Consider the following 15,554-nt stretch of genomic DNA (forward strand, 5'->3'; position numbering starts at 1 on the left):
GCACAACCGAGCTTTTTTGGAAGTTGGAGCAGAGGCCCGTCACGTCCCCAAATCCTCTCAGGATGGAGGCGAGATTGTTGATGTCCCGCTTGATGGGGGCCACAAAGACCGCCACATCATCCGCAAAAAGGGAGGTACGCACCATGGCATGCCGGCCACGGATTTTATGGAGGAGCCCTTTCCTCGTCGCCAAGTCAAGAATCATGTGCAAGGGATCAATGGCCAGGACGAAGAGGAGTGGGGAGAGGGGGTCCCCCCTGTCTGAATCCTTGACCATGCTTAACAGGTGGGTCGGGCAGCCCGTTAAGCAGTATCCGAGATGAAGAAGAGGAAAGAAGGGCAGCAATCCAAGCCTAAAATTTTGGAGGGAAGCCCAACCGTTGGAGTAGTTGAAGAATGTATCCCACTTTACTGAGTCGAACACCTTTTTTATATCAAGCTTGAAGAGGAGTACGGGGGTTCTACATTTGTGTAGAGGCCGGGCGAAATTCCGAACATACATGAAGTTGTCATGGATACTTCTCCTTTTAATGAAGGCACTCTGGGCGTTGGAGACGAGGTCATCCATGTGGTGCGCAAGCTATAGCGATAGAATTTTGGCAATGATTTTAGCTATGGCGTGGATGAGGCTGATAGGCCTATAATCAGAGATGCCTTCCGCGCCATCCTTTTTTGGCAACAGTACAACGTTGGCAGAGTTTAGCCACTGTAGGTTGGAGGTGTGCAAGGAATCGAAGCGTTGAATAACCCCCATGATCGTATGCTTGATGATTCCCCAACACCTCTTAAAGAAGATCCCCGTGAAACCATCTGGTCCCGGCGCCTTATCACTAGGCATCTCTTTAATAGCCTCCCAAACTTCGTCCTCGGTGATGGCAGCATCGAGGTCTTGCAAGGCATGGGCCTCGATGCCCAGCTCCTCCCAATTGAAATCCTTATTGCTCGTACTTCCCCATCCCATGACCTTGGAGAAGTGATCATGGATAATCTTCTCTTTTTCCTTGTGGTCGGTCACCCAACCATGTGCGTGCTTTAGCCGGTGAATGTGGTTTTTTCGCCTACGGACATTGATGCGTCGGTGGAAGAATTTGGTGTTGGCATCACCCTCCCTCAGATTTGCAAGTCTAGCACATTGGCTCTTCCGAGCCCGCTCAAGAACTGCCAAGCTAATCACTCTTCGCTTGAGTCTAGCACGCAGGTCCCGCTCCTTGAGGGAGAGGGCTCGTTCCTCTTGCGTCATATCCAACTGGAGGATCACCAAGAGGGATGCATGGAGTTGGATCTTGGCCTTGGAGAAAAGCTTCTTGCTCCATTCAGTTAGCCGGGTTGCGGTTTTCTTGAGCCTATGATGTAGAATTTGGATAGGCTCAGTGTGGCTAATACGCTCATCCCACGCCTTCTAGACCACGTCATAGAATCCGGGCAAAGATACCCAGAAGTTTTCAAAATTGAAGGTTCGTGGACGTCTAGGTCCCTTGTCATCGGCAAGCAGAAGGGGGCAATGGTCGGAGAGGGAAGATGAAAGGGCATGTAACACATGTGTGTTGAAAGTCGTGTCCCACTCGGCGTTGCAAAAGAAAGAGTCAAGCTTGCAAAGGGTGGGGTTTTCCCTCTCGTTGCTCCAAGTGAAGCACCTATTTTAGAGATGAATCTCTTTGAGCTCGCAAGATTGTAGGGCCGCACGGAAACGGTTGATCCTACTCCTGTTTACATTTCTCTTGTTCTTGTCTCGTGCTCGGTAGATTTGATTAAAATCTCCGAGGGCCAACCAAGCGATACCCGACAAGGGCTTGTGGGAGACAAGCTCGACAAAGAATGAATCTTTGCTGGCGTGGTCAGTGGGACCATAGACAGACGTGATCTTGAAGCATACATCTGTTGCCCGAATGCGAACCTTGCCAGAGAGGCAAAAGGCCGAGGAAGAGATGTCGGAGACCTCGACAACGTTGTCATCCCAAAGTAATAAGATCCCACCCCTAGTTCCAGTCGTTGGTCGCTGCGTAAAACTTTTCAGCCGGTTGCCACCAAGGAAGGCTGCCACATATTTGTCCACGTTATTAATCTTCGTCTCTTGTAAACACACAATTTGGCACGAAGAGTCTGCAATCGTAGCGCTTACAGTTGCCCTCCTGGCCGGGCAGTGTAGACCCCGTACGTTCCAACTCAGAGTGTTGATTGGTTGTGGTGTCATGGAGCACACCAACATTCACTTTGATCAGTCCAGGAGCGGGGACAAAGGCCATCAGACAGTGGAACAATGTTAATACTGAGCTGAGCTACAAACACCACAAGGGCACATGGGTACTGGACGTAGCCTAACACATGGCCAAGCCAAGTGACACAAGACTTACACATAGGTGAAACTACGGCAGCCGACGGGCTGACACACATTACAGTGAAAGGCAGAGCTAACATAATTAACTAAAGCAGCCCTAACGATGAACTGGACGAAACGAATCGCTGCCTACTGTGTTCCCAGCAACTACGAAGGAGCAATATGCGAGGTTGGTGCGGCAAGAGAGCACTGAGAACATCTAACTTGTAACAATAGTCGGCAACCGAGCAACTACGAAGGAGCAATATGCAAGGTTGGTGCGGCAAGAGAGCACTGAGCCGTACCACTCTCCTTGCCGGGAAAAACGTAATACGGTGCCCGCAGGCATGACGAAGAACCAACAATCTCTCTTGGCCGCGGCCCCTTCTCCCTCAACCCTAATGTCGTTGCCACACGAGTCATTGACGACAACCGCCTCTAACTAAATCCAACTCTAAGACGATGCCTCCCAAGAGAGAAGCACAACATCGAGTGCCTTCGTCGCCGAATCTAGGAATCCTAATCTAGGGTTTAACCCAGCCATAATCGAGCCTAGCTTTCACCAACAATCTCGCCTCTCGATCCGCGTCCAACTAGTCGAGTTGGCACACTGTTGTCTGTTGCCTCGCAACAGAGAGCCCGACACATGTCCGTCGACCCAATCTGGAGCCCCAACTCCAACCATTGCAGCGCCTTGCCATGACGTATAGGGCTAGCCTAGCCTATGACCAGGGAGTTGCAGACTGTGGGAGACTACCATGTCGTAGAGCTGCATTCGTCAGGAGTCAGAGCCACATGAACTGCCATTGCGGCCACCAGGCCGGTTTGCCTCATTAAGAGTCGCGTCGTGACTCCATGTCAATAGGACAAGGTGGAGGAATAGCACCTGGACCATTGTGCGGTCTAGAACCACCGTAGGAGAAGGCCGCCGAAGAACCACAACCGAGAAACACAACCTGGTGTTGCCGTCAGCACATGGATTTATCTGGACGGGTTTTTTTCGGCAGTGATAAAAGTGAAGGGGCGGTGGAGCGACGAGCAACTATGGCTAGGGTTTCCCCGTGCCACCATTGGGAGGAGAGCGACACAGGTCCACTATACATACATTGTTCTAGTTTTACAACATTTGAATGGCATATTGTCCAGACGGGAAGAAACTATCATTCCAACATTTGGGTACACAAAACTGGTTTTGTGAGCTACTTTGCGATATCATCCACCTTCAAACATGGCCCTTGCTTGACGATTGATTCCAAAAATGAAAAAAAAATTGGTTGCCTGACGATTCCAACCAATAATAAAAATTACCAAAGCAAAAAAAGAAGACGCCGTCCGTGGGATTCGAACCCACGACCACACGGTTAAAAGCCGTGCGCTCTACCAACTGAGCTAGGACGGCTCGTTGCATATTAACCTTCAATACCATATATGTACGTGATGTTTTCTTTTCAAAATGTATGGTGCAATTTTTTGCGAGGCCGTTTTTCAGCAACTTGGGAACACCGCACATTTTTGGGGCCTACTAAATCACAGAGCTCACTCGCAAATCAAAAGCACCCGCAACTATATGTTTGTTCTGTTGCGTTATCTCTAGAACATCCATGTCAACATGCCACGTAGAGAAAAACAAGAGAGAGACGATCCATTTGCCGATATGCTGCCACGAAGTACACACTCCTCTCATGTCACCAAAAGCTTGCAAAAGGCTTCGGATAACGAAGTGAAAGACGATCCAGATCACAATTCCAGTAAAACACGAATCTCAGTACGCTCTTCTGCTCCTACGTACAATGTTTGAAGCTGAACTCCGGCGCAGAGTTTCAGACGAATCGAGCCGTTCAAAACGAGAAGAAAAAAAGAGAGAGAAGGGGAGAGGGTTTGCTTGCCATTTTCTGAAAATCCTCCCCAAATCCCCTGGACGCATCCGCCGACGGGGAATCGACCCCCCGCAGGCGCGCCCGCCTCCCTCCCACAGCCCACAGGCATAAACGCCCGCCTCCCCTCGTCTCCCGCCCGCCTCGCCCGCCGCCAACCCCCCAATCGATTTCAAATCGCGCGGCCGCCCGATCGGCCGCGGCGATGGAGGTGGGCGACCTGCACAAGGTGTGGGAGATCCGGGCGCTCAAGCGGAAGCCCGAGGAGCCGGCCGCGCGCGCGCTCCTCGACCGCGTCGCCAAGCAGGTCCAGCCCATCATGCGCCGCCGCAAGTGGCGCGTCAAGGTCCTCTCCGAGTTCTCGTAAGCAGCAAACCCTAACCCTAGCCTCTGTATCCCTCGTTCCCCACATCGGCTTCTCCGTCGACCGATAGATACCGTGTGCCGGGGTGACCCGTTTTTATTTGGGGATTATCAGGCCGAAGAACCCGAGGCTGCTGGGGCTCAACGTCAACCGGGGCGTCGAGGTGAAGCTGCGGCTCCGGCGCGACGGCCGCGACCTCGACTTCATCCCCTACGAGGAGGTGCTCGACACCATGCTCCACGAGCTCGCGCACAACGCGCGCGGGCCCCACGACGCGCAGTTCTACAAGCTCTGGGACGAGCTGCGCAAGGTCCGTATGCTCATGTTTCTGCTCTTGTATTAGTATACTTGAAATGTCTACGATTCCACCTGTATAGCGGTTCACTAGTGTCAGTGTATGCATATATCCGGTTGCTTGGAATCTGTTGCTTGTGTGCACCAGGCTATAAGAATGCAGATATTGTGCATATTCCCTTACAACCTAGCACATTTGCTGAAAGCTTCATTCAATTCATTTTGAAGTTTAATGGCATTTAACCTGAATTTTTCGTTGGATCCTGTTGTCATTAACAATATGCAGATGGAATTGATCTTGTTTAGTAAATTTTGGCTTATCCTCATTTCCATGAGTTGTAGCAGAAGCATGTAATTAAGTAGTCCCTCTATTTATTTGCTAGAAATATCACAATTTTTATATCTGCTTACCTGACCATAACAGTTGCTCAAATGGAAGTGATTACATCAATATTTGGATTTCAGAATTATCCGTGTGCTTGTACATAGGATTTCGCTGAATCAAACACTAGATGCTTATATGTTGCTTATGCATAATGATGATTCAGGAGTGTGAAGAACTTGTTGCAAAGGGTATCACGGGGCCAGGACAAGGGTTTGATGGTACAGGCAGGCGATTAGGTGGATTTTCAATACATCCACCACCACCATCTCTCCGACAAGCTACACTAACTGCAGCACAGAAACGGGCAAGGAATGGGGCTCTATTGCCGTCCGGCCCAAGAAAGTTGGGTGGAAATAATGCCATCATGAGTGCTCTTAGTCCAGTACAAGCTGCTGCCATGGCTGCTGAAAGGAGGATGCAGGATGACTTGTGGTGCGGATCACATAATGATTCTGGTATCGATGATTCAGAAGATGTTGTTATTCTTGAGCAACCACCTAACTTGACAACAAGGGATGGAAAAAACACAAAGCGTGCAAAAAACACAAGGTGTGATTCTTCTAGTAGTTCTGCAGAACCCAGCACTTCATCTGGATCTCAAGTTCCAGCACGAGCTGATTCCTCTTCTGGTAGAACGACTGATGCGGACTTTAGTTCTATGTGGGAGTGTAGTGCTTGCACTCTTCTTAATCAGGTAAATTGATCAGCCACTTTATTTTTCAACACTGCACTGAAGTTCCTATTACAGAAAACATTCATGCCCTTTCACATACAAAACCTGATGTCCACATACACTTGGTGGCCAGCTCTTCAGCTAGGCACAAATTCTCTTTTATACTCAGTGCTGGTTCTAGCTGATTCCATTATGATCTATTAGCAGTCTTTGAAGTGAACGTAATGGGTATGTAAATGGTTCGCACTAATAGTGAGTCCATATCAAAGTGGTACTTCCAGAGCAGATTAGACTTATCCAAACTTAAGATGAAATCTAGTTTTCATAATTTATGAACTTGGAACGCCCTAGGATAAATTGAACTATTGATTTGATTTTCTATGTCTGTGACGTACATTTCTTTGCCCACCTTTCTATCTCATCCTTACCTACCTTTGGACCTGTGGTGACGGTAGTTCGCTTTACAAATGGACTCCTTATGATATTCTGAAGCCACATTTGCAACTTGCATTTTGATGCATATGTAGTTACTCTTTTGGACTTGTGGTGACAGTAGTTCGCTTTACAAATGGACTCCTTATGATATTCTGAAGCCACATTTGCAACTTGCATTTTGATGCGTATCAAGTTACTCTTTTAGACACTGGCAACATGTAACTAATAATTAACCTGCATCAACAGTGTATATTTAACTCCCTTCACTATTATGATAAAAAACATTAATAATATAATATATTGTAATACAAAGTATTATGATAAAAACATTAATAATATAATATATTGTAATACAAAGTGATATGACTTATTTGTCTCGATGTATTGTTATAAGTATGTTAAGTTCATTTACACAAATGATATAAGTCATACCGGAAATCCGTTTCGGCTCCCGGGAGCATCTGGACCACATGTGCGTCATGATTCACACAGACTAGTATTCACTTCTGTATTTCGTTTTAATAGTACAGGGCCTGGCCCACCAATCAGTTGTACGGCAGCGAATCTCCCGTGTAACGCCGCTCCAGTACAGATGGAGGAGGACGGATCTGTCCTAACAGAGCGCCACAACTGGACCACCGGATTGTAAACGGCAGCCATCAAAGCTAGATATTTACAACCCAAGCCAGCCACCACCATCCCCTTCCTCTGCACGATTAAGTTCATCCACCAGTAGCACCCATTCCTCCTCCCTCTCCACATAGTTCTAGCTCATCCTTCCCCACTTGAAGGTTCTCGAAACACAGGGATTCACTATGTTCTAGATTGTCCATCCCAGGTGCAAATGGAACATAATTAGATGTCATGGGTTTTATCACACTTCATTGCATAAACTTTAAGGGGAAACAAAATGCTCTCAGCTGCAATTCCCCTGTAGTGGAAGCATTACTCCAGCCGCCACTTTGCTAGAGAACCTTCACTTCCACCCAAAATGATACACTTCAACATAAACCCTCTGGCATCTAAGTCTCCTCTTCGTCTTCTTCTTCGTCCTTCATGAAGTGTGGCAGAACTGCCCTGTTCTCCTGCATCTTCAACAAGCTGGTACACAAGCGACTTCGCCAAGTATGTAATCTGGCTCTGTCACACACGATAACACATATTTGGCCAGCCCCAACCTATGGATCTAGAAATGAATTTTTCAAATGACACGGTCGCTTAGTGGTTAGTGCAAATGAAACTTACATCCGACAGACTCTGAACTTTCTCCCTCATGTATTCTCTAAGATAGTGCATCCCATAGATCCAGCTCTCTTCCTTGGTCAAGCATGGCAAAAAAAAGTCTCGTCTCGAATAACATAAGTCGTATATTGTTACCCCAGTCAACCACAACTAACCAATTTTGCCTAGTTTTTGCGAAAAATCAGATAATTTCCACTTTTTTATCACTCAATCAGTTGCAGACATGAAAAAAATAGATTGCAGAATTACACGCGGTACTCATCGGAAGAGAATTCAACGAATTATTGTTACCTTGTCCAACCTGGGGCTTGTCGATCCATTTTGCCCGTAGAATGAGCTGAGGTTGCATCTCCACTCTGTGCTTGGTCTGCAATGACAGAATCCATGGCTGGGTGCTTGTTCATCTGGGCGTCCCCTTTCTCAGTCACATCCGTGTTATCTCCTTCGCTCTTACTGAAATCAGAAGCTGTTCCCCAACCGGCATCAACACTTATTTGCTCACCGTAAGCAGCACCACTAAGCTGGACGAGACCATGACCACTGCTGAATCCCCCAACACCACTCAGCCGTGCATCATCCATCCCCATCCTAGACCCTCTGCCGGAATGCCCTATTGACTGATCTCCATCTCACACCATTTCCACTAAAATTGTAGCGCTGCACGCCTCGTCCGAGTAAATCGGTAAACTGTGGGTGGATTTCATCCAGAAATCAGATCCCCAACTGCATCTAAATATTTAACAACCACGGGATTTGGAGGATAAGGCTAGATTTACCTGTCGACTGCAGTTACTGGGAATTCCGTCGCCATGCCCGAGCCGTCGCGGTGATCTATGCCCAGTTGGCGGCACCCCCCCTACGGCTTCAAAGACGCACCTCTCCGGCGACGCCGCAGAGCTCTGCCGTGGCTTACTCAGAGCAATAGCACTCCCTCTGCTGAGAAAATCTTGGCAGTAGAACTAACCCCCACCACGCGCCCAACATTTTCTTTTTTCACCTTTCATGTGGGCCAGACAAACGGCTGACTCCTTCCAAAGATAACACCTGTACCACGTGTCCAGAGTACAGGTGCGTCAAGACGCATTAGCAGGCCAACGTCCGTCCTCCCTGGCGCTAGCTGCCGCTCGTACGTACACAGTGCGGCGCCAGTGTATACTTCGTCTAATATTCCTGTATTCGCATGACAGTGATGTGCGGCACAGATCTCTACACATATCTGGGCGGCTGTGATTCCGGGTTCAACTGGACCTGGGTGCCAAAACGGCCCGAAGTGATACTCCTTTTCTTGTTTTTGCACATTATGCTGTTAATATGATCTGTAATATCTTTTTCAAAGACATCTGTAATCTGTTCTTTTTTCATTGAAAAAGAAGTGCAGTGGCTGGCCTACTGGACTTCTATTATTGCTGCTCCCCGTTCTCTAACACATTTCATCTGCAGCCTCTGGCACCAATTTGTGAAGTTTGTGGGACAGCGAAACCTAAAATTGCAAAAGCCAAGTATGCATCGTGGTCCTGTAAATTCTGCACTCTGGAGAACTGCACTAAGCTTGATAAATGTTTGGCATGCGATCAATGGAGATACTCATATGGACCACCTGTAGCCACATATGGTCCAAGCTACGATTGACTTACATTGAAGGCTCCAAGAATACGTAAGTGGAGTTTATTACTGTCACAGGCATTCAGTGTTCTACAAATTTTCCGCTCTCTTCTGACAGAGCGATGTTACTCCTGTATTAACAATTCAACTCACCCAAAAATGGCTTCTTTAGAGAGATAACTGCACAATACTACAATCACCTGATAATTGCATTAGTACGATAGTATGCCCAAGCACTAATATTCCAGCTGTGTTTTGTTTTGCTTCTAACCTGAAGTGTTTTTGTTTTCTGCCTCTCAGGAACTACTCCTATGTGAGAGGTGCATAGAGTTGTTTCTTGATAGAGATAAACCACTTGTTTGTGCATTCTTACTAAGCAATTGAATTCAGTAGATTGCAAGTTTGTCATGGAAGGTGGACTTATGAACATACTCATATCCAAAGCTGTAGACAACCCTTTTTGTTGTTGCCTAAAACGGTCAACCTCGGAAATCCTACACATGTGAAGTGGCAGGGCGATAGTAAGGGCGAGCCAAGTTACTACTACTGGATTAGGCCTAGGGTGTACTCCCTCCGTTCCTAAATATTTGTCTTTCTAGACATTTCAAATGACTACTACATACGGATGTATGTAGACATATTTTAGAGTGTAGATTCACTCATGTTGCTCCGTATGTAGTCATTTGTTGAAATGCCTAGAAAGACAAGTATTTAGGAACGGAGGGAGTATAACATAAGCATAACCTGATGAATTTGCCTGACATGTTTTATTATTTCTGTCCGTCTCTCGGTAGTTGACCTGTGACAGCGATCTTCTCTTCATGTGGCTTCCGCAGGTTTACAATTTTGGGGGAGGCGGCTGCTGCAATGTTTAAAATTGCCTCACCAGCAGCGGTTGCCTCTGCAGCCACCTACCAAGTACCACTGCATGCCAACTCAAACCCGTGGAGTCGCGGAAAGATTTAGCATCCAGGTCTGGGCACCTGTCGGCCTGCCAATGGCGCCCAATTCCTCTCTGGGAGCACTGAATCCTGTATGCTTTGCTGACTTCCGCTCGTGGTTGCCGATTTAAAGAACGTGGTCGGTTTTGTGCAAGGATGCCTACATGTTTACCAATTGCAGTAGTTGCTATCACTGCCTTGTTCATCTCATATACAGTACTGGCTCACCTTTGCTATCATTGCTGTAGCTTTTGCGCGCCCGTGGTAGGAGTAGGAGAATCGTAGCGGCTCACCTTTGCTCGGTGAAGGTCCCTGTCACCTGTGTTCGTATGCAGTAGCTGAGCACGTCGATAGAGTGAAAGCTCTTTATCTTTTCGCCACAACGTATTAGAACCGTGGTAGGAACTGGAGAGTGAGGCCAACGGGCAAAGGGAACCTAGGACGTGACGAGAAGCCCATACTCCTTTTATCACACGTTCTGGGAACCTCGGTAGGCTTTGGCTGCTTTGTCTATCATGGGTAGAGAGTCAAGCGGCGGCTTAGTTCACTGACACGTAAATTTTCCATACCTTTTTCTTCGCTCTATCATGCGCTTTTTTCTTTGTTTGGCGGCAGATTGCAATTACCCGAGCACGTGCTGTGAAAGCGGGGCATCTTTTCTTTTTTCTGGTGCACGAATGGCCCGGTGCATCTGGTGAATCAGACCCGTGTGCTGCTGCCCAGGCTCTTGGCACGCGTTTTGCCACATTGCCCACACATCTTTTCCCCCTTAGCAAGGCACTGGTAAAGTTTTAACTCGTTGACTAATGGTTTACTTGAACGCCGCAACTAAATCAGACATGTGCGTAGCTTAAACAGCTTAATTAGGCGACCTGTAGAATCAACATCATCCAAGAAACCAAGGCAACAAACATGTCACTAGTAGACAAAGGGCCTATTGTCCCGGTTTGTAAGGGCCTTTTGTCCCGGTTCCTGAACCGGATTAAAGGGTCGGTACTAATGCCCTGTCTCTTTAGTTTTTTTAAGGGGTAACCCAAGCTTTATTAATGATCAAAAGCCACAATTTGTGGTATACATCTTGGGTTAAAGGATTGGCCTAGCCACACATGACGTCCCGGGCCTAAAGAGAGTGAATGTTTTGCTAAACTATGAGCCTCAACGTTACATCTGCGGCATTCATACATGAAATCACACATAAAATGAAGAGCTCTACTATGAATCTCCTTGATAACCGTACCATATGTTCCCCGGTTTCCAGACTTTATATCGCCTACCACTTGCTTTGAGTCAGATGAGATGACTATCCGATGGATGTTCAGGTCCTCTGCCAGTGCTAGCGCTTCCCGGCACGCGATTGCCTCAAGCGTAGCCGGGTCTGTGATGCCTCGGAGTACAATTGCAGAACTCCCAAGGTAGTTCCCCAGGTCATCTCGACACACTGCTGCTGCCGTGCCTCCCCATGAACGACACCCAGCATCAACATGAATCTTGGTTGATCCCGCTGGTGGTGCTAATGAGCGAGCTGTTCTACTCGCTTGAGGTGCTGAAATTTTCCTTTGGCCTGAGCTTCTTTCTTTGATGATTTCCAAGTCACTCAAAAATCTCTGAATAAAAGAGTGCGTGCTTTGCGGACTTTGAAATATGCCCTCATGAATTGCTTTCCTTCGCGAAGACCAAATCGCCCAAAGTGTTACTGATATCTTAATGAACTCCGCATGTGATACCGATTCCATCAGCGAGAATAGCCAACACTTCGCATTAGGTCCAGCGGCTGCTATTAGACTGTTCGTGGCCTCTTCGTCAGCAAGTGCCCAGGTACACCTTGCCACCGTGCATTCTAGGAGCGAGTGCCTCCACGAATCAGGTCCTCCACACAGCACGCATGAGCTTGTATTCAACATATGTCTGTGAGCTCGTACATCCTCCGTCGGAATAGAGTGTTTTGATAACTGCCAAAGAAACATCTTGATTTTCCCTGGTACCTGAGTATTCCACAGCCTTTTCCATGATCCATCTTCTCTGTTTGAACTTGAGGACCCGGCTGTACCCTCGAGCCAAGCCTCCCTTCTCCTTCTTGTTGCGACCAACATGTTGTACGCCGATTTCACGGTGAGCAGACCCGAGCGTTCAAAGTTCCAACTCCAGTAGTCTTCCACATTTTGTGTGCATATAGGAATGTTCAAGATCACCGCGACATCCATTGGCATAAACACCTGCCTCACACGCTCTATATTCCATGTTGCCGATGTCATGTCTATCAATTCAGACACCAGTCCCGGTTCAATCCAGAATCGGGACAGATGGGCCTCCACGTGGCCTGTGCGCGGAGCCCAGACAGGAGGGCCTTTGGTCCCGGTTGGTGGCACCAACCGGGACCAATATGCATCCACGCGTCAGCATTTCTGTGCCTGGGGTTTTTGTTTTTTTTGAAGGGGGGGTGGGGGTTTCGGGGGGTTAATTTAGGTGTTTCGTATATTGTGTTAGCTAGCTATAATTAATAGAGAGAACTGTCCTCTCTTATGTCCGTGCTTGGTCGACGCTACGTACTATACATACGTATAGAGAGGATTAGACACGCTAGCTAGCTAGTAAGCAAACGAAGGAAACAGAAGATCGTCATGAACATATATGCATACAGAGAGAAGTGATATCGACCACCTCTCCTTCTCCGAGAGATTGGTCGAACAACAAGTTCTCGTATATCTATCCGACACTACCGGCTACATATATACAATAATTATCTCTTACAAATATAATCATACAGGCGCATGGTCCACATAGTATTCTCTGTCTTCAGCGATCACGTGGTCAAGAAAGAATGCCGCCAATTCCTCTTGAATTGCTCGCATGCGAGCTGGTGCTAGGAGTTCATCCCGCTTCCGAAACATCTAATTTGAAGGAGGTCAATACATATCTATATATATATATATATGAATGAATGAAACTCAACACAAATGATGGTAATAAAATAAAATTGTGAATGTTGTTATTTACGCATTTCATATTGTTCGTCAGAGTAGCCCCGCTCACAGGTCGTGTGGCGGATGGACTCGCAAACGTAGTATCCACAGAAATCATTCCCTTGTTCCTGCCACAACCACTTTACAAGAAATAGAGGTCAATCAAACTGATAAGCAAGAATTCCAAATGGTATTGATGAAACTAGCGCTTGAATCAATAGGAGATGCGCGGAACATGCTACTATAGTACTTACTTTCGGGTGTCTAAATTGCAGCTTCTTCGGGAGTCCCGGAGCTTTTTTGATGAATTTTTTCCAAACCCTGTCAGACAAATAAAACAATTACTTGATATATCAGGAAATGAACAAAGTTGCTGATACGGTGGATAATGATCGATTTAACTTCTCGAGCATTTGAGTCATGTCCGCATAGTCCTGGGGATCTTTTCGTCTTGAGTCTAAGACGGTTACTAGTCCCTGCTCAAGCTTAATCTCTAGGAGAATATAGTGGAAACTACACACGCATGCATAATTCATCAATTACATTACTATAACCTTGACTAATATATAAGGGAAACCGAATATGCACAAGACAGTAACACTCACTTGAAGTTGTAAAGAAAGAGTATTATATCTTTGTTTTCATTTATTACCAACGATCGTAGCAAGTTGGCCTCGGTATCTGCGGCATGAAATTTAACCTGAGTTGTATCTATGAGATTTGTGTTAATGAACCCAATATCACCGATTTGTCTTTTCTTCAATTCGGCGATCTTCAATCTGCATAATATAGTGAGGATAATTATAAATACATGCAATGAAAGAGCTGAGCTATATAGAGAGACTTTATGACAGAAGTAGTACTACTTACAGATAGTAGCAGGTGACCGTTGCTTTATCGAGGGCCAATTGATTGAAAAACTGAAAGAACTCCTCAAATGGAACAGGCAACAGTTCAATTCCAACGAGGTCATGCTCTTTTTTAACTCTCACATACAAAGTACTCCTCCCCCCAGACTCTCTGCAGATTTTCAAGTACCAATCATGCAATCTTCGCATCATCGTTGATAGAGACCTTTCATCTTTGACGAGAGGCTTCCTGTACTCGTATCTTTGTATCTGCACCTCCATGAAATCATAATGTACATCGTCGGGCAGGTAATCTCCAAGATTGCTATAACCGGGCACCATCCTCGGATCATTAGCGTCGATGTCGCTAGGCACCTTGAGCGGGGGGCACGATTGCTTTGCTTGTTCGCCGAGCTGGGCAATTTGTTTCCCAACTCGTCGTTCTTTCAGCCTTTGATCACTGACAGTACTTCCCGACCGCTCCGTTTCGACAAATTCATTTCCAATAATGCGCTCATAGTTGCCTTTCGGCAGAGTCTTGGGTGGTTTTGTCAGGGCAGCCAGAGTGCGCTTCGCTTTCACCGGATCTACCTTCTCCTCCAAAGGTGGATGTTTCTTTGCTTTCACCCCTTCAAAGAAGTTCCTCACTTCTTCTCGCGCGATCTCGGCGTTCTCCTCCGGGGTCCTCTCGTATGGTAACTTCTCTGGAGTCTTCAGAGAAGGACCGAATCTATATGTCCTCCCGCCTCTGGCTGTACTGCTAGACGCCGACAGAGCAGACGGAGCGATTGTCTTGTTTACTTTCTTACGAGGTGGAGGAGAAGGACTACGACGCGCCGGAGCAGCCGGAGCGGCGGCAGATCTCTTCCGCCCTTGCTGACGAGGCGGCGAAGGAGGAGGCCGGCTGCTCGGGCGCGCCGGCGCAGGCGGAGAAGGAGGCGGAGTGCCGCCACACGCCGGAGAAGGAGCCGGCCGAGTGCCCTGATCGTCACTCGCCGGAGGAGGAGGCGGTGGAGGAGGCGGAGTGCCCTGACTCGCCGGAGGAGGAGGAGGAGGCGGAGGCGTCCAGTTCGTAAGGTTGATGAGCTCCTTCCGCCATAGGCATGGAGTCTTCAGAGCAGAACCCAGCCGAGTTTCCCCTTCACCGGTAGGATGGTCAAGCTGGAGGTCCTCAAATCCCTCCGTTATTTCATCCACCATCTGAAGGAAATATGCCCTAGAGGCAATAATAAAGTTATTATTTATTTCCTTATATCATGATAAATGTTTATTATTCATGCTAGAATTGTATTAACCGGAAACATAATACATGTGTGAATACATAGACAAACTTAGTGTCACTAGTATGCCTCTACTTGACTAGCTCGTTAATCAAAGATGGTTATGTTTCCTAACCATGAACAAGGTGTTGTTATTTGATTAACGAGGTCACATCATTAGTTGAATGATCTGATTGACATGACCCATTCCATTAGCTTAGCACCCGATCGTTTAGTATGTTGCTATTGCTTTCTTCATGACTTATACATGTTCCTATGACTATGGGATTATGCAACTCCCGTTTGCCGGAGGAACACTTTGTGTGCTACCAAACGTCACAACGTAACTAGGTGATTATAAAG

The 15,554-nt window shown here is 47.1% G+C and overlaps 1 protein-coding gene and 1 non-coding gene across 2 annotated transcripts; one reads left to right on the top strand and one right to left on the bottom strand.

Moving 5' to 3' along the window:
- Window positions 1–3,640: 3,640 nt before the first annotated feature.
- On the bottom strand, window positions 3,641–3,713 carry TRNAK-UUU (transfer RNA lysine (anticodon UUU)). The gene has a single exon. It is a non-coding gene; the product is annotated as a tRNA-Lys (tRNA).
- A 468-nt stretch (window positions 3,714–4,181) lies between these two features.
- On the top strand, window positions 4,182–10,334 carry LOC125522192 (zinc ion binding protein). The gene is made up of 5 exons (XM_048687281.2): window positions 4,182–4,551; window positions 4,667–4,862; window positions 5,395–5,925; window positions 9,022–9,235; window positions 10,020–10,334. Exons 1-4 carry the CDS (start codon window positions 4,394–4,396, stop codon window positions 9,208–9,210), a joined length of 1,074 nt encoding a protein of 357 aa, XP_048543238.1. The 5' UTR covers window positions 4,182–4,393; the 3' UTR covers window positions 9,211–9,235; window positions 10,020–10,334.
- Window positions 10,335–15,554: the final 5,220 nt, after the last annotated feature.

Source organism: Triticum urartu, chromosome 7A, assembly GCF_056163025.1.
Source record: "Triticum urartu cultivar PI428250 chromosome 7A, HENAU_Tu73, whole genome shotgun sequence".
NCBI lineage: Eukaryota > Viridiplantae > Streptophyta > Magnoliopsida > Poales > Poaceae > Triticum > Triticum urartu.